Here is a 22889-nt window from a genome sequence, read left to right as displayed (position 1 = left end):
GTCTATAGAAAAGTCATCAAACGTTTTCCACAGGAAAAAATTCATTTAATTAAAGGTGTATCAACTCATGACACCGAAAGTACCATCGTTATTAATACAAAAAAATCCTGATGTTAGATTAAAAAATGTAGTTTATTGTTATTTTTTTGTTTGTCATATTTGGGCGAGAAGACTTAATAAAAATAACATTTTACAAACATTTGATCAAGATAAAGTAAACAAATTGAGAACTTTATATTTGAAAATCCCTAAAGTTGAAGAAATTTAGTAATAATTTAGTATAAATGATCACATGAATACATTCTGTGAATGCAACATTAATTTTTCTTTTGTCTCCAAATGCAAACATTTTGGGGGAAAAAACAACATAACATGTTAGTATTTTATTAAATACATCATATTAGAAAAAAACTAGACTGTTTAATCATAATCCTCGTGTAAAAAGAAATGTACACAAATATATGAAGATGCCTCCAAAATTTACAACATTTACAAACAAATTACCGACTATATTTGGAGTCGCTGAAGCTCCTTAAGGAACCAAAAATAAAAACAGTATCTAACAGACGGAAAACCTCCTCGATGTTTCTGTAGTTAAGTAAAAACATCGTTGTCCGCCTCACTTTACTCTGATCCATTTTTATTCGATTGTCTTGTTCTGTGGTGTTGTAGTTGTTCAACTAAGAAAAAATGCTGCCTGCGTTGTTATTACAGACAACTAAGAAAAATGAGTCGGGTCCGTTTTAAATCTGGAATTATTCTATCTGAGAATTTCAGTTGAATGTGAACCTGCATGTCACAACACCGTCTGTCAGCAGAAAAGATGGATGTGGTCCACCAGGGGACCAGTGGGGATCGTTCAGCATCCTGTTGGACACATTGCGCCTCACATGGCCGAAAAACAAATCAAACCATCCTAACTCCATCTCCCTAAAAACCTCCTGAAGCTCCCAAACTCCAGACAAAAACAGGAAGCAGGAGGCTCTGCATGGAGTACAGTAAAGCAAACATGAGGTTGTTGTTGGATCAACAGTCTGAATCGGGCGTGTCTGCAAAGGGTTCAGGTTTCCAGAGTTCAAACCTGCACCCAGAACAAAAAAAAATATTTTTGAAACAGCAAAAACTCGTTCCGTGGATTGAAATAAAACAGACGCTGAGCGTCGGTGCAGATTAGGAAAGACGAGCTTTCAGAGAGACTCCTCTGCTGCTGAAACATGTAAGTGTGCCTGGCAGGGAGCCGGGCGACCTGTTCCAGTTCTGGTTGGACCACATCCATGTGTGTCATTGTCTTTGTGAGGAGCTCATGTCAAAACAGACAGTTCAAGATTACATTCAAGAAACACGCGATTCCAGGGGAAACGCTTGGCCACGCTTCCACTCGGTCGTTTAACAGGAAAAATGACTTCTGAAAATCAAAAAGCTACATCCAAAAACTGAATGAATGACTGAAGCTTTATTCATAAAGCACTTCACGGCTCCTTTAGGGTCCCAAAGTTCTTCTCAATAAAAGAAAGACAAAAGAAAGTTTAAAATCAAACTAATTAATAACAAAAATATCAACAATAATGTCAGAGGATTTATAATTAAACATAAAAAAAGCACTTGAAGGTTTTAAATTACAAAAACAACCTCTGAATGTCAGTGACGAATCAAAGTGTTTTGCTTATTTTCTCCAGAAACATTGATCACAGAAGACAACTCTTTGAAACCCAAACCTAATATTTACGACATTTTATTCAGAATGTTCTGAGAAGAATGATAGAAATCCAGCCTGCATACAAACCCACTGCTTTGAGGATGCACGGTTACACCTTCAACAGAGGCTTTAGGAATCTTGATGACCTTCAAATTATCAGGGCGCCATTACTTCACAGTGGAGATTGGGTCGATACATTAGAGGTTTTTAAACTAGAGAAACGTTTTTTGCGGTTAAATCCAAATAGCAACTGAATAAAAAAAACATGTGGGTACAAATCACCTCCGGTTATGAATTCATGATGCAAAGTCAAAAGGCTTTGATTCAATTCTTTCAATATTTTAAAAAGATCTATGTATCAAAAATGGATCAAAATGCACACAGATAACAAAACGTCTTATGTACGTCTGGCTTGATGTAACATTTCAATAATGTTTCTTTGAAAATGTTTTTAGTTTTAATATTTCAAATCTAAATGAACTTTAATGAATTTCAGATTACTTTAAGGGTGAACAGCTGTTTTTAAGTTTGAGTTTGTTCAAAGAGGTCTAGTTTCCTACGCTCATGAATGCACCGCCTCTCTTCCGGTTACGTGTTACGGCAGCCGGAACCCGGAAGTCTGCAGCTTGTTGTGAGTTGGAGAATCCGTGGCCGCTGGTTCCGACCCGGATTTAGCTGAAATGGCTGGTTCGACCGGTCCTGGTCGGTCCATGTCGGCCGCCCTGCTCGCGCTGCTGTTGGCGGGTGTGACCGGACCGGCCTCCGCGGTGTCCGAGCAGGGAACGTGGATGCTGACCGTGGACAGCGTGAGTTTCCTGATCCGATCCGCTGACGGTAACGAGCCTGCAGCGCAGAATCACCGACCTAGACCGCTCGAACGGCGGTTCTTGGTGCCCAAACGGTACCGTGATGACGGGTTTTGGCCTTTTGCGCCAGGACTGGTGACGTCAGCGCGTGTTAAGCCTCCGGAGTGACAGGAAGACCGTTTCAGAGCAGTCTGAATTCCGCCTTTGTGACGTTTCTGCTGATACTTTCACAGAGTCGCAGTTAGTCTAAACTACGGAAGCCCGAAGGAGTTGGAAGACAAAAGAACGGCAGTTCAAACTCAGTCGTATGCTTTTGTAAATGATGTTTGAACCTTTTTTCTTTGACAATTAACACAAACAGCTGTTTAAAAACGTCTTTTGTTTTCTTTTATAAAACTGTCTCGACAGTTCAGTAAAGAATGACCACATTATACTACAATACTTTACTAAGAGTTATATTTTCACTACTACTAGGCAGTATTTTTAAGAGTATTTTCATTTACTTTTTTGTGCTAAATGTTAAACATGGACTGTTGGGAGGTGTTGAAATCCAGGACAGAAGCAAACAAATCCCAGAAAAACAATGATATCCGGTATTTATTCAGCCATGGCAGAAATGTCCTACTAGCCATGTGAAGCTGCTGAACGGGTGATGGACAGGAGAGAGCAGGTTGCCATGACGACAGATGGCTTGTTTCAGGATCTGAGCTGTTGTCAGAAGCTGGAGGAAATAGCAAAGTCGTCATTTTAGCAAGAATGATTCAAATTTGTTAAAGGTTTTTTTTTTTGATGATTTTTTTTATTTTTTACTAAAGATGTTTTTAGATTTGTTCTGAATGAAGTCATCCTCAACACGTTTACCTGAACTTTGGGACTTTGTTCAAAATAAAATCCAAAGAAGTAAAAGTCTTGGATTCAGAAGGATTGTAAAAAAAAATGTAGTTCATTATATTTTCATTTTTTTTGTCTTATTTAACTTTACTTGGTAAACTTAAGGCAAATGAAAGACACGTTTAGAGAAAATCACTGACGGCTGAAGCTGGTCTCTGAAGATGCTGAAGCTCACTTGGAAGATGGAAAACATCCAGATCACTTTCCTCAAACTCAAGTCCAACAGCCAAAAAGTAAATAAAGCCTGAAGGCAAACATCGGACGAACTTCCCTCCCTTCGCTTCCTAACGCAGCCGTGTGGCGACGCTGTTCCCGCCCCCTTTAGAGCGATGAAAGCACAGAAAAAACCTGATGAAGACGTCAACGTTCATCTGGGACTCGGAGGAGGACGAGCAGGAAACATCTTCAGGAGCTTTGGCTCCTGAAGATGTTTCCTGGAGTTAAACTTTCTGTGAAACCATCAGCAGAAAATCCTGATCCAACTTTTCAACCGGGGGGGGGCTCAGCTTGCATGAGGACTGGGAAAGTTGTTCCTGCTGGATCTGGAGTCGTTTCTCAGAAACCTTGTTTGTGCCTGTCGTTTCAGGAGAGCGTGAAGTCGCCGAACCCCTTCTTCTTCACCAAGACTCTGTTTAACAACAGCATCATCAGCCTGAAAGGTCAGTGCTTTGCTCCGCCCATCCTCACTAAACATCAAGGAATCCCATTCTGGATCTGAGGGTCACAGGTCAATCAAGAGACCAGGTGTCAGGAATGATGTGTGAAACCGTAAGTGTGTTCATTTCTGCTGTGAAGTGGGACTGGTTCTCTAACGGAGCCCCCGGTGGTTCCCTGGTGAACTGCACCGGACCCCATCACTTGTTTTGAAGAGGGCTTCAATCAAGAAGTCCATCGATTCAGTCGCACAAAGAAAGTGTGAAGCAAGAAAGATGAGAGAAACACAGAAGTTCATGATGACAATTCAACCTTAATGCAGAGAAGACGTTTTATTTTCTTGTCGTTGCTCTTCAACTGTTGGCAGGAAACTGTTGTCCACATCTGTGAACCGGTTCTGCTGAAGCTCAGACCTTCGCTCGGTTCTAGAGTCTGTGAACCGGTTCTGCTGAAGCTCAGACCTTCGCTCGGTTCTAGAGTCTGTGAACCGGTTCTGCTGAAGCTCAGACCTTCGCTCGGTTCTAGAGTCTCGGTTCTGGAGTCTGTGAACCGGTTCTGCTGAAGCTCAGACCTTCGCTCGGTTCTGGAGTCTGTGAACCGGTTCTGCTGAAGCTCAGACCTTCGCTCGGTTCTAGAGTCTGTGAACCGGTTCTGCTGAAGCTCAGACCTTCGCTCGGTTCTAGAGTCTCGGTTCTGGAGTCTGTGAACCGGTTCTGCTGAAGCTCAGACCTTCACTCGGTTCTGGAGTCTGTGAACCGGTTCTGCTGAAGCTCAGACCTTCGCTCGGTTCTAGAGTCTGTGAACCGGTTCTGCTGAAGCTCAGACCTTCGCTCGGTTCTGGAGTCTGTGAACCGGTTCTGCTGAAGCTCAGACCTTCGCTCGGTTCTAGAGTCTGTGAACCGGTTCTGCTGAAGCTCAGACCTTCGCTCGGTTCTAGAGTCTGTGAACCGGTTCTGCTGAAGCTCAGACCTTCGCTCGGTTCTAGAGTCTCGGTTCTGGAGTCTGTGAACCGGTTCTGCTGAAGCTCAGACCTTCGCTCGGTTCTGGAGTCTGTGAACCGGTTCTGCTGAAGCTCAGACCTTCGCTCGGTTCTAGAGTCTGTGAACCGGTTCTGCTGAAGCTCAGACCTTCGCTCGGTTCTAGAGTCTGTGAACCGGTTCTGCTGAAGCTCAGACCTTCGCTCGGTTCTAGAGTCTCGGTTCTGGAGTCTGTGAACCGGTTCTGCTGAAGCTCAGACCTTCGCTCGGTTCTGGAGTCTGTGAACCGGTTCTGCTGAAGCTCAGACCTTCGCTCGGTTCTAGAGTCTGTGAACCGGTTCTGCTGAAGCTCAGACCTTCGCTCGGTTCTAGAGTCTGTGAACCGGTTCTGCTGAAGCTCAGACCTTCGCTCGGTTCTAGAGTCTCGGTTCTAGAGTCTGTGAACCGGTTCTGCTGAAGCTCAGACCTTCACTCGGTTCTGGAGTCTGTGAACCGGTTCTGCTGAAGCTCAGACCTTCGCTCGGTTCTAGAGTCTGTGAACCGGTTCTGCTGAAGCTCAGACCTTCGCTCGGTTCTGGAGTCTGTGAACCGGTTCTGCTGAAGCTCAGACCTTCGCTCGGTTCTAGAGTCTGTGAACCGGTTCTGCTGAAGCTCAGACCTTTGCTCGGTTCTAGAGTCTGTGAACCGGTTCTGCTGAAGCTCAGACCTTCGCTCGGTTCTAGAGTCTCGGTTCTGGAGTCTGTGAACCGGTTCTGCTGAAGCTCAGACCTTCGCTCGGTTCTGGAGTCTGTGAACCGGTTCTGCTGAAGCTCAGACCTTCGCTCGGTTCTAGAGTCTGTGAACCGGTTCTGCTGAAGCTCAGACCTTCGCTCGGTTCTGGAGTCTGTGAACCGGTTCTGCTGAAGCTCAGACCTTCACTCGGATCTGGAGTCTGTGAACCGGTTCTGCTGAAGCTCAGACCTTCACTCGGATCTGGAGTCTGTGAACCGGTTCTGCTGAAGCTCAGACCTTCACTCGGTTCTGGAGTCTGTGAACCGGTTCTGCTGAAGCTCAGACCTTCACTCGGTTCTGGAGTCTGTGAACCGGTTCTGCTGAAGCTCAGACCTTCACTCGGTTCTGGAGTCTGTGAACCGGTTCTGCTGAAGCTCAGACCTTCACTCGGTTCTGGAGTCTGTGAACCGGTTCTGCTGAAGCTCAGACCTTCACTCGGTTCTAGAGTCTGTGAACCGGTTCTGCTGAAGCTCAGACCTTCACTCGGTTCTAGAGTCTGTGAACCGGTTCTGCTGAAGCTCAGACCTTCTCTCGGTTCTGTGAACCTTTAGAGTCAGTATTTGTTTCCGTATCGAGTCTGATTTTGCATGTTTTGATCTCAAACTCTTCTCACTTTGGTTTCTGTCCTGAAACATGAGACGGCGGGGGGGGGGGGGGGTGGGGGGGGGGGATTCTCTCAGCATTTGGGCCTCGGGGGCAGTTGTCGGCTTGCTGAAACTGTGCCGTTCCTTCGTTCCTTTTCGGCTGGGATTCGTGGAAAAAAGTCTCATCTGACCTGTTGTGTTTGTGTGTTTGTGTGTTTGTGTAGTTGTGTCACAGAACTGCTCGGTGTCGCCGCCCGTCCTGCTCAAAGTGTCGTGGTATCTGAGGAACTCGCACTGCTACAAGGAGATCTTCAACAGGGACGTAAGCTCCTCCTCTTCCTCTCTCTGACCTGTGGCTGACGGAAGGCTGAACGTTACACCGCCGGCTCATTTAAACCCAAATCATTTAGGGTTTGATTCCCTGTAAGAAAAGTCTGAAGCATCTCCACACATCAAACCGATTCTGCTGTGGGTAGAGCGCCACCCTGAGTTCCAATGTGGCGCTGCAGCCTGACTGCCCTTCCGTTAGTTGGTGTAGAAACCTTTGAATCCAGAGAGAAGTGAACCCCGCCCCAACATCACGCTGCGTCCCGGTCCACAGGAAATGAGGTTCCTGTGACCTCAGAGAGCGTCCTTTATGTCGTGTGATGCGTTTGGCGATACTTTTCTAAAATCCTATTGTTCCTTTGTTTCAGGCAAAGCCTAATTATTTTAAGAATTACTTCAAATCGGAGGAGGTCCAACTGAAAGGAGGCAGCGGCTATTTTGTCTTCCACGAGTATCCCACCTTCGACTGCAGCTCCGACAAGAACCTGGACGTGGTGAGAGCGGCGCCCGGCAGCCCGGTCCGGCGGCGGCTTCCCTTTGACTGACACGCTGTTTGTTTTGTGACTCAGTTCAGCGTGGAAAAGTTTGACCAGAAGAAGCATCTGAAGGAAATCCAGCAGACGGCGGTGAGTGTCGGCTTTCAGGAGGAGCGTCATCGTCTTCCTCTCAGCTGAGCGGCGTCGGTCTGTCCTCCTGCCGTTCTGTCGCCAACATCAGACTTCTCCATCATCTCCTCAGAGAGAAAGCCCAGACCCTCCAGAATTCCTCCTCCTCCTCCAGCTCACTCCCCATCCGGTCCTCTCTTTACCCCCAGAACATTCCCATCAAACGTCTCCTTCCTCCTCTGTTCCTCCTTCCAGCTCCTCCCAATCTAGAAGCCCTTCCTCCTTTTCCATCGGGTCTCCTGAACACCTCCTTTCTTCTGTCCATCAAACTCTGCAGCTTTCTCTGTTGTAGTTCTCCTCCTCTTCCTCCTCTTCCTTTACCAGCAACTAAAGATGAAATAGTCACTGATAAACTGTTGTTTCATCAAATCTCCATATCAGATGTTTTTTCCCTTTTTTTACTGAGGTTGTGATGACATTTCGTATCTTTTATTTCTGCTTTTTATCTTGTCGTTTTGGTTCTTCATCCTCTGATTCTTCACTTCAGCTCCAGTTTCCTGTTTGAAGCAGTGAAACGCGTCTGAAGAACTGCAAATGCTGTTCTTCTTCTTCTTCTTCCTCCTCCTCCTCTGCTGATGGCCAGTCTGTCGCTTGTCGACTGTGTTTGCGCTCCTTCCTTTACTCCAGATCCGCTTTTAGGAATGTCTTTGTTAGATCCGCCTTCGAGAAGATCTAGACGGTTCCGGTCCGGAGCAGCAAAGCGATCAGAGGCCGCCACATCTGTCAAAGCTGACCCACGTTCAGATCTCCCCAGAGCGGTTCGGCTGCAGCTCCCCGCTCCCCCAGGGGGTGGGTCAAAAGCGGAGAACAAATGTCCCATAGTGGGATAAATGCAGAAGCTACAATTCCTCCTTTTTGGACTCATTTTCATGTCCTAAACTTTGTTTTTCTTCTCAAAAACTGCACCCAAAGGTTCAAAAAGCAGCTTCAAAGAGCTTCTCTGAAATGAAAACTCCTCTTCTGAAAGTTCATCATCTGTCTTTCAGACCGTCACAGAGAAGACCCCAGGGAGGAGGAGGAGGAGGAGGAGGAGCCCGGATCTCCCCAAACCAAAGGTTTGAGCAGAGAAACATCCAGGAAGATCGTCTCTTTAGAACATTAGGGAAAAAGCTGCTTCCTGTGGCGGGAAGCAGGAAAAGGTGATGCTGCCGTGTTTCATCCATGAAATATTTATTAGGAATTTTCTGTCTTTGTCAGCCGAATGCGTCTGGAAATTCCTCTAAACAGGTGGGTGTTTTTATTTACTGCATCGACTTAAGAAGTGGCTTTAATAAAAGTCGCCTTTGAATCTTGGAGTAAATCTTCCGGGTTTGTGTCGCAGGCGGCCGTCTTCCCTCACTCGGACGCCGTGGCTCAGACCTGGGAGGACGGACCGTACATGTTCCTCCTGAGCATCGAAGACCTCAACAAGAACCGGCCCGCCGACGCCGCCTGGAGTCTGCAGAGTCAGTGCGCGCCGCCGCCCCACACCCGTGAAAAGCCGCCGCATGGTTCTGTCCGTTAACCACCAATAGGCGCAGGTGCATTTCGGTGAGACGGCCTGGGTTCGTGTCTCTAGCAGGAGTCCCTCCTTCAGGAGGACGTTCCTCTAGTGTCACGCTTTGAAACCCGGCCGTCCGAACCGACGGGTTCTGCGGCCGTGCAGACGTCCGTCTTTCTGCAGGGACGATGGACCAAGACGTGTTCCAGCAGCGTCAGCGTCCAGCTGCACTCCGATGGCTCCACGCATCACAAAGAAAGAAAAACACCAGAAGCATGGAGTCTGTGAGGCTCCAGATTTATCCCTACTAGATTCTCTGTCCCAGCTCCACCTTTAATTGATCAGCAGTCCTGATGTGACGACGACCGTCCTTCAAGGCTTTCTGACATCCTATTCTCTACATTTTTGTCAAACTTTAGAGGAAATAAGTTCTGCTAAAGACCAACTCTGATCATCTTTGTGTTTTATCTTTTGTTATCCAGTTTTTAGGCAAAATCAAAAACCCTAAAAGATTGTTTTTTCAGAGCTTGTTAGAAATTAGCCTCTTTTTTCCCCGGGGTTCCCCCCTCCTGGGCGGGGGCGGCGGGCCCCTGCCTTGCTCCTACCTGGACCAACCGTGGGCCGGGTGGGTGGCTGCCTGGAGTGCGGAGCGGGTCTCCCTTGGGGGGTCCTGGCTCGTACCTGGGGTTGGGGCGGGGGGATGCCCGGAACTCCTGGGTGGTGGTGGGGTGCTCGTTTGGGGCTGTGGGCGTCCTTCTCCGGTGGGGCCCTGCGTTGGGTTCTCCCGGCGCGGCGGGGGGGCTGCTCTCTTTCCCTCCGTGCCTCCCTGCTCTCTGGCTCTGGGGGCCTCGCGGCGGCCCTGCTGGCCCTGGCCTGGGTGGCGGGCTTGGTCGCCCGGGCGGCGGTTGTTCCCTGCCGGTTCCCGTGTGGCGTTGGGGGGATTCCGGCTGCCGCTGCTGCTGCGGTGGGGGTCTTGGGGTGGGGATGGCTGGGCACTCTCCCTCCTTCTTTTCACGTTCCACCATCCATTTTAGAATAACATAAACACTCACCTGAGCACAGGTGTTAGCTCACCTTTGCACTAATAGTTTGCATGATTGAATGAATGAAAGATTTCACACTAGTTGGTTTTAAGGCATAGGTATGCGTTCGTGAACACTATCTGTTTTGTGTACATGTTGACATGTGGACATTTTTGCGGCTAGCAGGTGTGTTGATAATATTTGAGTGTGTGTGAACAGGCCCCGCCCTTTTTGTACTACATTTGAACCGTACCGTAACGATAAACAACCAGTAAACCTGCCTGCTCTATGCTGCTTCATGGTCTTATCCCCCTTCCCCTCCTATTATCACCCCTACCCCCCCTCTCTCTAACGTCCCTCTCTCTTCTTCCCCTCTTTCCTTTTCCGTCCGGTCCAACACCAAAGATTTTCAGACATGATTGAAATTAATAAAGTTTGGCCTCAATTACAAAAGGGGTATATTCAGACATACCTTTGGTTTGTCTGAAGATTAATAACCCCTCTTGTTAAAGTAAAATATGTCCAACACAAGAGGCCCTCAGCTCTCATCTGTCTGCCCAGCTGTTGGACAGGACAAGTTAAAAAAAAAGAAAAAAAAAAAAAAGAAATTAGCCTCTTGAGTTGTAGGCGAATCAACCCCGCCCCCACTTCCCATCGTCTATCTGTTTACACTCTCCAGCTAGCCCAAAGCCCCTCACAGCCCCATCCTAACATTAGCGTTGCAACGACAACAGCGTTGCAATTTTTCTGCGTCACAAATGCGATCTTTTACAAACGGCTCTTTTTCACAACCATTTGAAGAAAGAAAAAGTCAGAAATGCAATTTTGACCGTAATTTTCTTTACTAAAGTCTGTCATCATCAGAAAAAAGTCACAAGAACACGTTAAAAACGCCATTTTCATCCGAGTGGGTCTTTAAAGAACCTCATTTCTGTACCATTTCAAATCGGTGTCGCCTGGTTCTAAAGCAACGTTTACCAACTGAAGGCAACAAAACGCCATTGAAGCAAAGCAAAAAGCCGTTAATTGCCATAATCTACCCAGAATCCTCCATTGGAGCATCCCTGGAAACAAACATAAAAAACATGCAGGAGAAGCTCTGGACTCCAAGAAGGTCTGTTAGGAGACCAAAGACGTTGCTGCTGCGATCCAGGTGGAGCAACGGTCTTCAGTCCTCAGATCCCTGAGGCTAAGACGGCAAACGTCTTCCTGCTCACTTCACCTGATCGTCCCGTCCATCCATTCAATTTATCCTCAGAATCTCCCGAACCCCTTTTGGGCTCACAGGGTTGCTGGAGCCTATCCCAAACTCAGACCAAGTCGCCAGGCTATCACTGAGAACATCTCGACCATCAAAAGTCGTCAACTTCATCCCAACGCCGCCGCCATTTTCAGGATTTGCTCGATTCCTCGCCGAGCTAACGGGCCGTGTTCTGTGTTTGCAGTGCGGATCAGCATGAAGGGCCCCCACGACTACATATCTGCCTCCGAGTGGCCCCTGATGGTGGTAAGAACGCACACAGGTCCTATTCAGAACAGCAGCAATATGTGAAGCTCGTGTTGGCTGGCTGGTCGGAGGACATCCAATCCTCGCCGGCCTCGTGGTCGTTTAGACGAGTCAAAGGCGCCTCAGCGGTTCCCTCCCTCCTGAAGCCCGTCTCTGCCTGCAGTTCTACATGGTGATGTGCATCGTGTACGTGCTGCTGGCCGTCCTGTGGTTGGTTCTGTCCGCCTGCTACTGGAGGGACCTGCTCCGGATCCAGTTCTGGATCGGAGGCGTCATTTTCCTGGGCATGCTGGAGAAAGCCGTCTACTACGCCGAGTACCAGAGCCTCCGCTACGAAGGCTTCTCAGGTAGCTGCTGACCCGGCTCTGGTGGGACCGGACCCTCAGGCAGTGCCAATGCAGTAACGGGCTGTGATGTCACCTCCTGCAGTCCAGGGGGCGGTGGTGTTCGCCGAGGTGCTCTCGGCGGTGAAGAGGACTCTGGCCCGGGTGTTGGTCATCATCGCTAGTCTGGGATACGGCATCGTGAAGTGAGTGTGTGCTTTGGAGTCACAACAAATTCTAGATTCTGTTTACGACTCGAGCCTCAACGTTGGAAACAAACTAGTGTTAGCTCTGAATTGGTAGTTGTTTGGATCGTGGAACAACCACAGGTCAGTGATTGGTTCTTCTGTTCTGTTCTGGTCCCGCCCCCAGACCGCGGCTCGGTGCTCTGATGCACAGAGTGGTGGGCGTCGGCCTGCTCTACCTCATCTTCTCCGTCATCGAGGGAATCCTGCGGGTCAACGCTGTGAGTTTCCTTCTCCTCTGACCAGTGACGTCTGTTTTTACGTCCTTATGGGGGCCCAACCCCCCCCCCCCCCCCAGAACCTGTCTGTGCGATGCGCCAACACCATTCCTATTACTTAGACTCTACTGTTCATCATCCCTCCCGTTCATTTGGGGTGGGCTCTTCATAACAAGTCTGCTTTCTGAAACGGGGGCTCTGTGGGCGGAAATCCTGTCAGAGCGACAGGCGGATGGGTGGGACGGTACGCCACCTAGTGGACACACCTGGAGCTTAAGAACAGTGGGATCAGGCCGTGCCAACGCCGGCCCATGGGTTTATTGTAAATGAGCAGACACTGCCCCCTTCTGGATGGTCAGAGGTGGGCAGGGAGGGGCTGCTTTGTTCTTTTTTTTCCGACTTTTACCAGAGCAAAATCCCAGAAACTAAACTCTGTCAGCCTGAACGTTGTTCCTCCAACAACTGGACCGTTGAATCTGATCATCAGTAAAGGTCTCATTGATGCGCTTCATGTGGCCAAACACCAGGACTTGCCCCCCCCCCCCCCCCCCCCCCCCCAAGGCGTTTTCTGCGCGGCGGGATCAGCTTTAGTCGTTCTTTGTCAGAACTCTCCTCATCCTCCTCCTTCTCTTCCTCCTCTGAGGAAAGCTGTTCTTGGATGTGTGTGTTTGTGTAACCTCTGGTGTTTCCCGCAGGACCATGGCGATAACGGCAGCAGTACCATCGTTTGTCAGATAGCGCTGTCCCTCATTGACTCCTGTATTGTCTGGTGGATATCCTTTTGAAACGGATGCATGCAGTTCTGATGGTTGACTGAGGGACGGCAGAGCTGCAGCTTCACTTCTGGCTCTTCTCAGCTGCAGGAAGGAGAATCTAGGGATGGTCTTCATCGTCCATCATCCCCTTATTAAAGCAGCAAGGATCTCCATTTTTGGCTGTTTTGTTGCTGAAAGTGAAGGTTTTTGGGGCGTTCGTTTAACCCTTCCCCAACAGGTTGTGGGACGTTTCCCCTTCGGCGCTAAGCGTTCAGCGGTGCTTGATGGGTGTCAGAATCGGGTCATCTTACCCAACGTCTTCCTGTTTTACACGACTCCTTCCATTATTTCTTTCTCTCTTCCCCCTTCTCCCTCTTTTGTTGGTCTCCCTCCTCCTCCTCCTCCTCCATCTTCCTCTCTCTTCAGGCTGATGCTGATGTTGTCCTGCTGGCTGCTATTCCTCTGGCTCTGCTCGACTCTGCCCTCTGCTGGTGGATATCCGCCACTGCTCCCTCCTCCTGCGGCTGTAGTGCCGCTGGAAGCTTTCTTCTGTCTTTCTGACGCGCTGCAGAAGCTCTGATGTGTTGACAGACAGGCAGGTTAGCCGTTAGCAACCATCAGTCACTGAAATGCCAAAAGTCAGGAGATGGGCCGCTCTGGCCGCTGGGTTGGGGGTTTTTCCGGGATGTTTCCTTGACCGCGCCGCCACATCTTCGTGAGTCTGGCTCAGACCATGAAGCTGCTGAAGCTGAGGAGGAACGTGGTGAAGCTGTCGCTCTACAGACACTTCACCAACACTCTCATCTTCGCCGTCATAGGTACGTGGCATCCTGCCTTCTGCCGCGCTCGACGCCGCTTCAGCCCTTTTGAAACCCAGCTGTCTCTTTCTTTCAGCCTCTGTCATTTTCATCGTTTGGGCCACCAAGACCATCACTCTGTCCGTGTGCCAGGCCGTGAGTACCAGCGTCTCCACTCTGCTTCCATGAAGAGCGAAGGGGAACCAGAGCATGAAGCCGTGAAGCCGTCTGTACCTGAATCTGTTGGTAAAGAGCTGAGGTCTCTGTCCACAGGACTGGAGGGAGCTGTGGATCAACGACGCCTTCTGGCGCTTCCTGTTCTCCACCATCCTGCTGGTCATCATGTTCCTGTGGCGGCCGTCCGCCAACAACCAGAGGTGCCGTCTTCCTCCTTTCTTCTGTTGTCCCCCTTCCTGTGTTCTGTCGCTGACCCCCCCGTCTGTCCGGGGCAGGTACGCCTTCAGCCCCCTGGTGGACGAAGACAGCGAGGAAGAGGAGAAGGAGCCCATGATGAACGAAGCTTTCGGTCAGAACCTGTTTTTGTGAGGCGTCTCTTCCGGGGGTGTGGGTCTGACTGTGTTTGTGCTCAGAGGGGATGAAGATGAGGGGCGCCAAGGCGGAGACCAACGGCTCGGCCAAAGCCGGCAAAGTGGTGAGTCTGCTGAACGAGTTTGAGACGGAGCTCAGTGTGAGAGCAGATCCACAGCTGCAGCTCTGTGTCCGCAGGACGAGGACCTGAAGTGGGTGGAGGAGAACATCCCATCCTCCATGGCGGACGTGTAAGTCGCTGCACAGAACCCACCATTCTGGTTTGGTGTGAGCCAATGTTCCGTCTGTGGTTAAAACGGCGTTTATGTCCCTCGCAGAGCGCTGCCCCCCCTGCTGGACTCAGATGAGGTTAGACGTCTTCATCCCTGGTTCTGGGTCAGATGGGTTTGGGTTTGGGGTCTGAAGGTCTGAGGAGACGGCCCGTCACGCCAGAGCTGGGACTTTTGAAATCTCCGGCCGGACCGACTGTGGGACGAGGATCGGTCCCGGTTCTGATGAGTCGCCTGCTGCTCCCCAGCAGGGGGCGGCAGACTCCACTCGCATCACACTGTTGTTTACCTCTGCTTGTTGTCACGGCAACCGCGCTGGATCACATGAAGCCACAAACAGCTGATGAGTATCGATCAGGGTTCGATTCCGTCTGGGTCCAAAACGGCTCTAATGTGCCCAAACGGCTGCCGGGTTCTGCAGGGAGGGGCCGTCCCGTTGCGCTCTGGTGTGACTAGAATGTTGATTAAATTTGATTTCACGACAGATTTGTCTGGTTTCAGGATTTCTCTCTGCTTTGCGGCCAAACCTGAAATGTTTTTTGTTTCAGGAAATCGTGACGACCAAGTTTGAGATGTCCAAGATGGAGTGAATCCCACAAGTTTGAGGAGAGACTCTGCTGGAGGAGGCGGAGCAAAAGAAGGCTCTGACGAGCACGGCGGAGGAACTGCAGGGAGGAGGAGGAGGAGGAGGGTCTTCATCCCAGAGTTTATCAGCTTTGTAAGCCTTGGTGTAAATACAGCGGCGTCTGAGATGTTCACGCCGACCTTTGACCTTCTGGGGTTTTTTGTCTGTTTAATCTGCGTTTTATTTTGGCGAGCTTCCTCTGCTGCAGAGCCCCCCCTCCCCCCTCCAGGGTTTTTGTTTTTCTCTGAACACTAACGTCTGCGTGTTCGGCCTGGCCACGCGTGGAGCGTGACGCCACCAAAGCTCCTGGGTTCTGTTTGTGGCTCTTCCTAGCAGGTTCTCCTGTTCTTTCAGCACCGAGATGTTCTTCTTCTTTGTGTTTTTCTTAAGACCCACAGCCGTGTTGGACGTGTGTTGGACGGGCCCTCAGTGGGCGGGGTCAATGGGGTCAGATCCACAGAAACGTCTGGACTGAAACTTGGTGGTTTTGTGGAAACGGGTTTATTAAAGTTCACAGAAATTAAACATTTATCCACACAAAATCCAGACTTTTTCACTGAAGCTGTAGAATCAGCAGCCGGACATCCGAGTGGTTCTGGTCCGGAGCATCCGGGGCCATGGGGGGGGGGGGGGGGGGGGGGGGAGTTGCGTTCGGTTTCCTGCAACAGAACTTCTCTTCACGGTCCGAACCGTTTTGACCCAAACTGAGCGTGCTGCTGGGCTGAAACCCGCTCCTGACCAAAACTGCAGAACCGTCAACAAATATTTGCCTTTTCTAAGAAAATCCAACATGTTAAGCAAGGACTGGGCGGAGCTTATCCGGTTTGTAGGGGGCCGTCTTTGAAGGCCCCCCTTCTGTGAGCAGACTTTAGGCCAAGCAAACAGGACAGGTTGCAGTGCCTCAAACGACCACTAGAGGCTGGTTTCAGAAGGGAAAGCGGTTCAATATTGACTCCATCAATGGCATTTATTTGTCTCTAAAGCTCACCGGATGTTTACCGCTTAGCCGTCTGTTTATTACTGAGGGGGGTAGGGTTGGTTTTTAAAGATACTTTGATTTCTTTAAAGCTCAGTTCTTTGGTTTGAATATTTATTTTACAGGTGGGTGGAGACATTAAAGCTCTCCTTTACTTTGTCCCGCCCATTTCCTATGGGGGGGGGGGGGTGTAAGCAGAGGTCATTTGCGGGTCCGTGCCCCAAAGGTGTGGCTTGTGTGAGTTTGTGTCCTTGGCCCGTCTCTGCTCAGCGTCCCCTTCGGCACATGGATGGCAGCGCTCCAGAACTTCAGACCAGATGGTCAGATGGTCTTCATCAGGATGAAGGACGGGATCCAACCAAAGCTGTTGGTTGAAATTCTGTTTGCTTCTGTTGGCTGCAGCTCCTCGGGCCCAACGACCTCATGGCGTTTGTCAGTCCTCGCTTTCACGTCACGCTCAGTAGCGGCTGTTTGACACGGCTATCCATCAAAAACTACAATTCAGTCGGAAATATACAACTAGAGATAAAACGGAAAATGTCAAAGATAAAATCATAAATCCATCGATTGAAAAGATTTCTTCAAATACTTTGCAAAGTTATGTCTCAGTTTTAGTTTTTTTTTCCTGCAGAAACGTTTTTTTTCTAAACTTTATTTGTTTTATGCAGATATTGTACAAAATCTCCATCAAATCACAGATACCAGTTGAAGAAATCCTTAACGGTCCTGACAGAAATGCAACAAACGCCTCTATAGGTGGTGGACGGATCACAGCGAAGGGTTTCTGGTTTGATGGAGGAGGACCCCCTCCTAGATCAGGTTGAAACCCCCTCCAGTCTCTATAAGGAGTCTGCAGGTTCAGCTGGAGGTTCTCCATCTCCTCAGATGTTAAAACTACACCTCAGACCCCTGTGAGCCCCCCAAGACCCCCTGCAGATTACATGCCAGCCCAAGGTTGGAGTGGATGATGTAGTGACGTAGCTGCTGCAGAGCGCGTCCTCCTCCCTGGACAGTGAGGATCGTGATCTTTGACTTCCCTTCATCAGCATCCAGCTGAGACTGATGGGGGGAAGTCAGAGAAGCAGGTGGACGCCCCCCTGGTCTGGTGGATTGAGGACTACCTGACAGGTCGACCACAGTCTGTGAGACGGCAGAGCTGTGAGTCCGACACCCTGATGAGGAACACAGGAGCCCCTCAGGGAACCGTGCTGCCCCCCTTCCCATTCACCAACTACACTGCTGACCTCCAGCACCACTCTGAGCTCCGTCTCCTCCAGAAGTTCTCTGATGACACAGCTGTAGTCTGAAGACTGGAGAATGGACAGGAGGAGGAGTACAGGGGCCTTGTGGAGCGTTTGTCAGGTGGTCGGTGGAGAATCACCTGCAGCTGAACGCCGATGGTGATTGACCTCAGTAGGAGAAAGTCCCCGCCCTCCCCAGTCTGTATCAGTGGGATGGATGTAGAAATGGTCTCATCCTACGAGTTCCTGAACCTCCATCTGGACACTAACACTAGGGGGGGTCTACAAGAGGGGCATGAGCAGACTTTACTTTCTGAGGAGACTCGGGTCCGTCCGTGTTTGCAGCAGGACATGAGCCTGTCATGACATGTTGTACCAGGCTGTCATGGCGAGCAGCGTCTTCTCTGCTGTAGTGTGCTGGCGTCACAGCAAAGGACGCCAACAGGACAGACTGCTGGCTAAACTGTGGACCACCATGGACAATTCCCCCCCCCCCCCCTCCTCTCTACAAAGTGGTGGACAAACAGAGAAGCAGCTTCAGCAGTGGACTCATTCACCCCCCCCTGTGCTAAAGAGCGGTACAGGAAGTCATTCCTGCCATCCGCCATCCGACTCTACAGCTCATCTGGTAGCCGCGGGTGTTCATGTCAATAAGAGTTTCTCTGTCCTTTGTTTATTGTTCTGCGACTACGACTGACTTTCCCTACAGGATTTAATCAAGTTGATCTTAAATCTTGATCCGTCCACCACTTAGAGGCGTTTATTACATTTCTGTCTGGACCGTTTGGCCGATTTCAAAGGATTTGGATTCACTGGGATCATAAGAACCTTTATCTGATATCTGTAAACAACTGAAGGAAAACACACCTGATCCAGGTGATCACCGCCAATGAGATCATCAAGATGAACGCTTTATGATGATGAGGATGTGCTGATCAGTGGGCGGAGTCAGGCTGCTGGCAGTGACTGAAGACCAGCATCCTCTCTGCTCCTCTCTGCTGCTGTCGTGAAGGAAGGTCTCAGGCTGTGAGGAAGATGAACTCCAACGGTTCACCTTCATCATCAGCCTCAAAAAACGCGCCCCCACACACACACATTTAATCCACATGTGGGGGTTGGGGGGGGGCAGCTTCCTGCCAGCATACACACACAGATCTAGGATAATCCACAGGAATCTTCTATTATTCAGCCTGTTACGCAAACGGATGAGATCATCGATACACAGATTGACCAGCAAGCCCCGCCCCCTCGCCGGGGCCACACACGCCACTCCAACCACAGAAACAGAACGGCTGCAGTTTAGTTGTTAGATTTTAGTCTTTATTTTACTATGTTTTTGTCTTGACAATTTGCTAGTGGACATGTGAAAACCTGGACCAACAAAACATCATCATCATCATCATCATCATCATCATTTAATTACAGTGTCAGACTGCAGTAACAGTTAGATGTATTTAAAAAAAGGAAGAAAGAAAACCTCCAAAGCAAACAGAAACAGCAAAAGTCCATGTTCTCCTTGAACGTGTGACGTTTGTTTTCTTCCACGGACACAACAGTCTAAAAACACGGAACACACACGGCTGAAGACACGGCAGCCGGTCGGGAGGCGGCAGTCCTCAGGGCAGTTTACACACTGGAGCATCACGGTCCTGCTGCACTGCAAATATCTACCGGGTAACAGGGGGGGCAAAGAGCAGGGCTGGGGGGGGGGGGTCTACAAACCAAAGGGGGGGTCAATAGAAAACTAATTTTCTTTTTTTTCTTCTTTTTCTTTTTAAGTCATGAATTGGAAGGTTTGGGGGGGGGGGGAAATAAGTTGTCAGAGGGAGAAAGTGGGGTGGGGGGGGCTGGAATGTCTCGATTTTTCTTTTTTCTTCACATTTTTCTTTTCTCTTGTAGACAAATATAAAATCTCACAGACAAGCAGAGAAAAACAAAGGACTTGATGTACACATGTTTATGTATGGACGGAGAGGGAGGGGGGCCAATGGGAGGATGAGATGGTGGGGGGGCGGGGCTTGAATTATTGCTTTCTGAGTAAGAATGATTTTCTCTGGTCTACGTGAATTGCATCTCTCATCCCGCCGCCGCCGCTCACCGTGCTGATCTGTTTACATGCCATGACTCCGCTCAATCGGGAGGAAGGAGGGGGGATGAAGGGGGGAGGGGGGAGGAGCTGGGGGCGGGGCTCAGAGCTCCTTGCTCAGCGAATCCCGGGCAGTTCTAATCCTCTTTGTGTGGCCTCACACGTTTCCCGCCTTTTTGTCTGGTAAATGATAACAGAAGAGATTGAAATTAAAAAAAGGTCTTAAAAAGGAATAATAATAATAACAAAAACAGTCAGAGAAAAGGTTCAGTGTGTGTTTAGTGCAGATGATTGTGCAGTTAAGCTTTGTGTTACAGAAACCCCACAAAGCAGCTGATCTCTGGACGAGTCTCTGGCTGTCCGTTGAGCTTCGGCGTGGCGGTCTGACAGGAAGACGGTCCCTGAAATGTGGTCAGGAAGTGGGTCGTCCCCCCCCCGCCTGTGAGGCGACAGGAAGAGGGCCGGCTAATCTGGCTTGTTGAGGAGGCTGAGTGGCTCTTTGATTTTGGGCTCTAATCCTTTGATGGACTCAACTAAACCGGCTTTTCCCTCCCACCTCCGATAACGGAGCTAACCGCCACAGCTACCGCCGGTTCGAGCTACCAGCGGGCTGCCAGAGCGCCGATTAAAGGATTGAGGAAACATCCCAGCGTTTCCAGGCTTGGACTTCTCCTGATGTGCTTTAGGTGCTTCTAACCCAACAATGTTACCCCCAAAAAAGTATTTAAATGTACTTTTTGAATAAATTATTACCATTTTTATTATCAGAGGACTCATAAATATTTCTCACAAAACTCTCATTTTAATTAGATTTAAACTTTTTTTTTTACTTCAGTTCTGTTCAAAAGTCCTTTCCTGAGCAGGAAAACGTCCGTTTCCCCAACAGCCACATGTTGTTTCCACCTGCTGGCTGAAAGCACCAAATGCTTCATGTCAAAAAGGGATTGCACCTCCTCATTACTCCTCATTGCTCCTCATTACTCCTCATTCGCCTACGTGGTGATTTTTTAAAAGCTTAACTGAGTCCTTAAGCTACGTTCACACCCCCCACGTTCCAGCGGACCCCATCAGTGAGAGCATTCATGCCTTGACGCGTTGCTAAGCACATTTTCTAAGAACGTTTTCAGGCTAAAGTAAACGACGTTGAATTTGGACAAAATCAGGGACTTGGAATTGGTGGTGACGCCTGGATGGCGTCACTTTGAGTCACTGAGGTTGGAAAATTAAGAAAATTAGGAAAATAGGAGGGTCCTAGAGAGGAGCCACTGCATCTTCAGGTGCGTCTCCAGGTCCGTAAGGCCACCTCATGAGACGGCGTGCAGAGATGGAACGCACCATTGTCATGTGTGCGGTGAGTGTATCGTGAAGATCATAGAATTTACACGCACGTGTTGACGGTGGCGTCCTTACGCCACGCTCTGGTTGGTCGGAGGGTGTGAGTCCTGACCGCACACCAATGCGTGTGGACGTGGTCCTAACTACTCTGATTGACTCACTTCCTCAGGTCTACCAGCCAGGCTGCAGCGAGGAGCGTGCACGTGACACGTGAACAACACTGAGGATCTTTCTGTGTTTAGTCCACAGGATTTGGGGGGGTCGACAAATGACAAATCCGTACAACACGCCTGCATCGCCCCTACTTTATCCCAGCAGAATGAACATTTTCTCTCTACTGCCCCGACATTTCCGGCGGGGCCGCCTGCGTGCCCCGTACAGGTTTGACGGCCCGTCTCTCCCCACTAAGGGTGGAGGGGACGGTGGCTTAAGCCGTCCTAAGAGTTACCGGAACAGAATAACGGCCCCTTCCTGCTGGGTGACGCTCTGAAGTCATCGTTCCTCTTGGTGCTTTAGATGTTACATCTTTCTCACATGTCCCCCCCGCAGCTCCATTACAAGCTGAGCTTAGAGGAGAAAATAAACGGTTGAAGTTGGCGTTTGCATTGGATGCTGCAAAAGATAAAAGGTAGAAAAAAAATCCTAAAGGACAGAACTGTCTAAATCTCCTTAATCACCAAAGTACTGATTGGTGGACAGACAGCACTGCTGATGCTGTGGTGTCAGTATTGGCTGATTTAACCCCAATGTAAGGAACCAAAGTGAACGTTTGTCAGACTTGGTTCTGAACTCCAGCCGATGGACGGATTGGGTTTGATGAGTCGTGGCTTCATCTGCAGGAGGAGCAGTTCTGGTCTCTGTCAGATCAAAGACCGAGGAGCACTTGAATGCAGAGGAGGCTGGGATTCATAAATAATGGAGGAGGTTCACCAGCAATTCACCTCCTGTTGCTCAGCAGCCCTGAGCGGCTCCCAGGTGGGCAGAAAAAGAACCAGAACGCTGTGGTGGAAGGAGAACCTGCCTCTGTTTCCATCAGCTGTCCTTCTGTTATGAAGTGGTTTGGATGTGAACCTGTTCATGAACTTTAAAGACGTTTTCTGTTTACGCTGATGTCTGGGTCCCTGTGACCTCGGAGGGTCCGGGCCCACGGAGGCTCAGTGACAGAAGCGGCCGCATCTCGACCACCGGAGGCGTCGTTGGCGAGCTTGGAAACCTTTTCCATTTGTAACGATGCGACGCCACTTTCCTTCATGACAGAAACGGCGGATTTCCATGAATTGTGTGAGAACTTCACCTGCTTTTCTCTGGACCTTAAATGCATCAAAAGTGTCTAAACTCTGTCCTGGCTCCTTCCTGACCACAATCCAGTGCTGCACGCACAGGTGTGACGTGATCCGTGTGTCTGCAGGACGTCCACACAAACTACACTCTGATTGTCTAGAGTCCTCATTTCTAACGGTCAGGCTGCAGCGAGGAGCGCGCACGCATCACAGGAACCGCTTTAACCGGCTCCTCGTTCAGTCTGCAGGATTTGAGGGTTGGAAAAAAAGAAAACTCACCTACTTCCCCCTCAAGTGTTGTATACGTGTTCACTACGACCCGTCGCTCGTAGAATAAGATCTCTCTAGGCGTTCAGTCAGCGGTCGACCACCTGGACACTTCCTGCGGCTCACCTGCGTGTCCTCTACAGGTTTTTACCGTTTTTCCCCTCCAGTCGGCCCGTTTTCACCCGTTAGGACAGTTGGGACTTAAGACTACAACCGGCACCACCGACGTTTGTTTAACCGGGAACATTCCTGCCGCCGAAAGCCACAAAAGGTCAACATTTGTCACCGTCTGAGCCTCTGAAAAGGCTTTTTTCAGGGAATTCGGGAAAAAGACCAAACGTATTCAGCAGCAGGTCTGAGGTCTTTCTTCACGTCCATCGTCCAGCTACAACGTCCAGTTGCAGTTGCTCTAACATTTCAGAAAACCCATTTCAACCCTTCTGCACTTTAGATTTTTTCTAAACGTATTCATCTGTTTTGTTTCAAAGTTATATAGTTCCTCTTGATTATTCTAGGGAGTTCTTCTGATCCCAAGCATTTCAC

General features: G+C 49.4%; 2 protein-coding genes across 4 annotated transcripts in view; one reads left to right on the top strand and one right to left on the bottom strand.

Annotated features, from left to right (window-relative positions):
- The first annotated feature begins 2266 nt into the window (after positions 1 to 2266).
- Positions 2267 to 15703, top strand: LOC101165082 (transmembrane protein 87A). 2 transcript variants are annotated; one of them, XM_020707992.2, is made up of 21 exons: positions 2267 to 2502; positions 3980 to 4052; positions 6604 to 6701; positions 7075 to 7200; positions 7276 to 7332; positions 8358 to 8426; positions 8569 to 8598; positions 8693 to 8816; positions 11319 to 11380; positions 11544 to 11727; positions 11810 to 11909; positions 12076 to 12169; positions 13348 to 13416; positions 13631 to 13739; positions 13816 to 13874; positions 13992 to 14095; positions 14171 to 14244; positions 14309 to 14370; positions 14445 to 14497; positions 14585 to 14615; positions 15085 to 15429. In XM_020707992.2, exons 1-21 carry the CDS (start codon positions 2377 to 2379, stop codon positions 15124 to 15126), a joined length of 1746 nt encoding a protein of 581 aa, XP_020563651.1. In that variant the 5' UTR covers positions 2267 to 2376; the 3' UTR covers positions 15127 to 15429. The 2 variants fall into 2 exon arrangements, with proteins under 2 accessions (XP_020563651.1, XP_004075220.1); XM_004075172.4 differs by lacking the exon at positions 13348 to 13416 and adding an exon at positions 12862 to 12939 and having other exon boundaries at positions 2271 to 2502; positions 15085 to 15703.
- Positions 15704 to 18676: 2973 nt separating this feature from the next.
- Positions 18677 to 22889, bottom strand: part of LOC101172006 (cilia- and flagella-associated protein 91) — a 29301-nt gene continuing 25088 nt past the window's right edge. For both annotated transcript variants that reach the window (XM_023962031.1, XM_023962032.1), the window contains exon 4: positions 18677 to 19644. In XM_023962031.1, coding sequence (XP_023817799.1) covers positions 19622 to 19644 — 23 coding nt within the window. In that variant the 3' untranslated portion in view covers positions 18677 to 19621. The remainder of the gene's footprint in view (positions 19645 to 22889) is intronic.

The sequence above is a fragment of the Oryzias latipes genome, chromosome 13, assembly GCF_002234675.1.
Source record: "Oryzias latipes chromosome 13, ASM223467v1".
In the NCBI taxonomy this organism is placed as follows: Eukaryota; Metazoa; Chordata; class Actinopteri; order Beloniformes; family Adrianichthyidae; genus Oryzias; species Oryzias latipes.
Note: the sequence above shows the minus strand (reverse complement) of the source record. Positions and strands in the feature narration are given on the sequence as shown.

Excerpts from the sequence above, each read along its gene's own strand:
- LOC101165082 (XM_004075172.4), top strand. The coding sequence starts at position 2,377 with ATGGCTGGTTCGACCGGTCCTGGTCGGTCCATGTCGGCCGCCCTGCTC. Across the intron at positions 14,245-14,308 it reads CATGATGAACGAAGCTTTCG|AGGGGATGAAGATGAGGGGC; the intron begins GTCAGAACCTGT and ends GTTTGTGCTCAG. Across the intron at positions 14,371-14,444 it reads CGGCCAAAGCCGGCAAAGTG|GACGAGGACCTGAAGTGGGT; the intron begins GTGAGTCTGCTG and ends CTGTGTCCGCAG.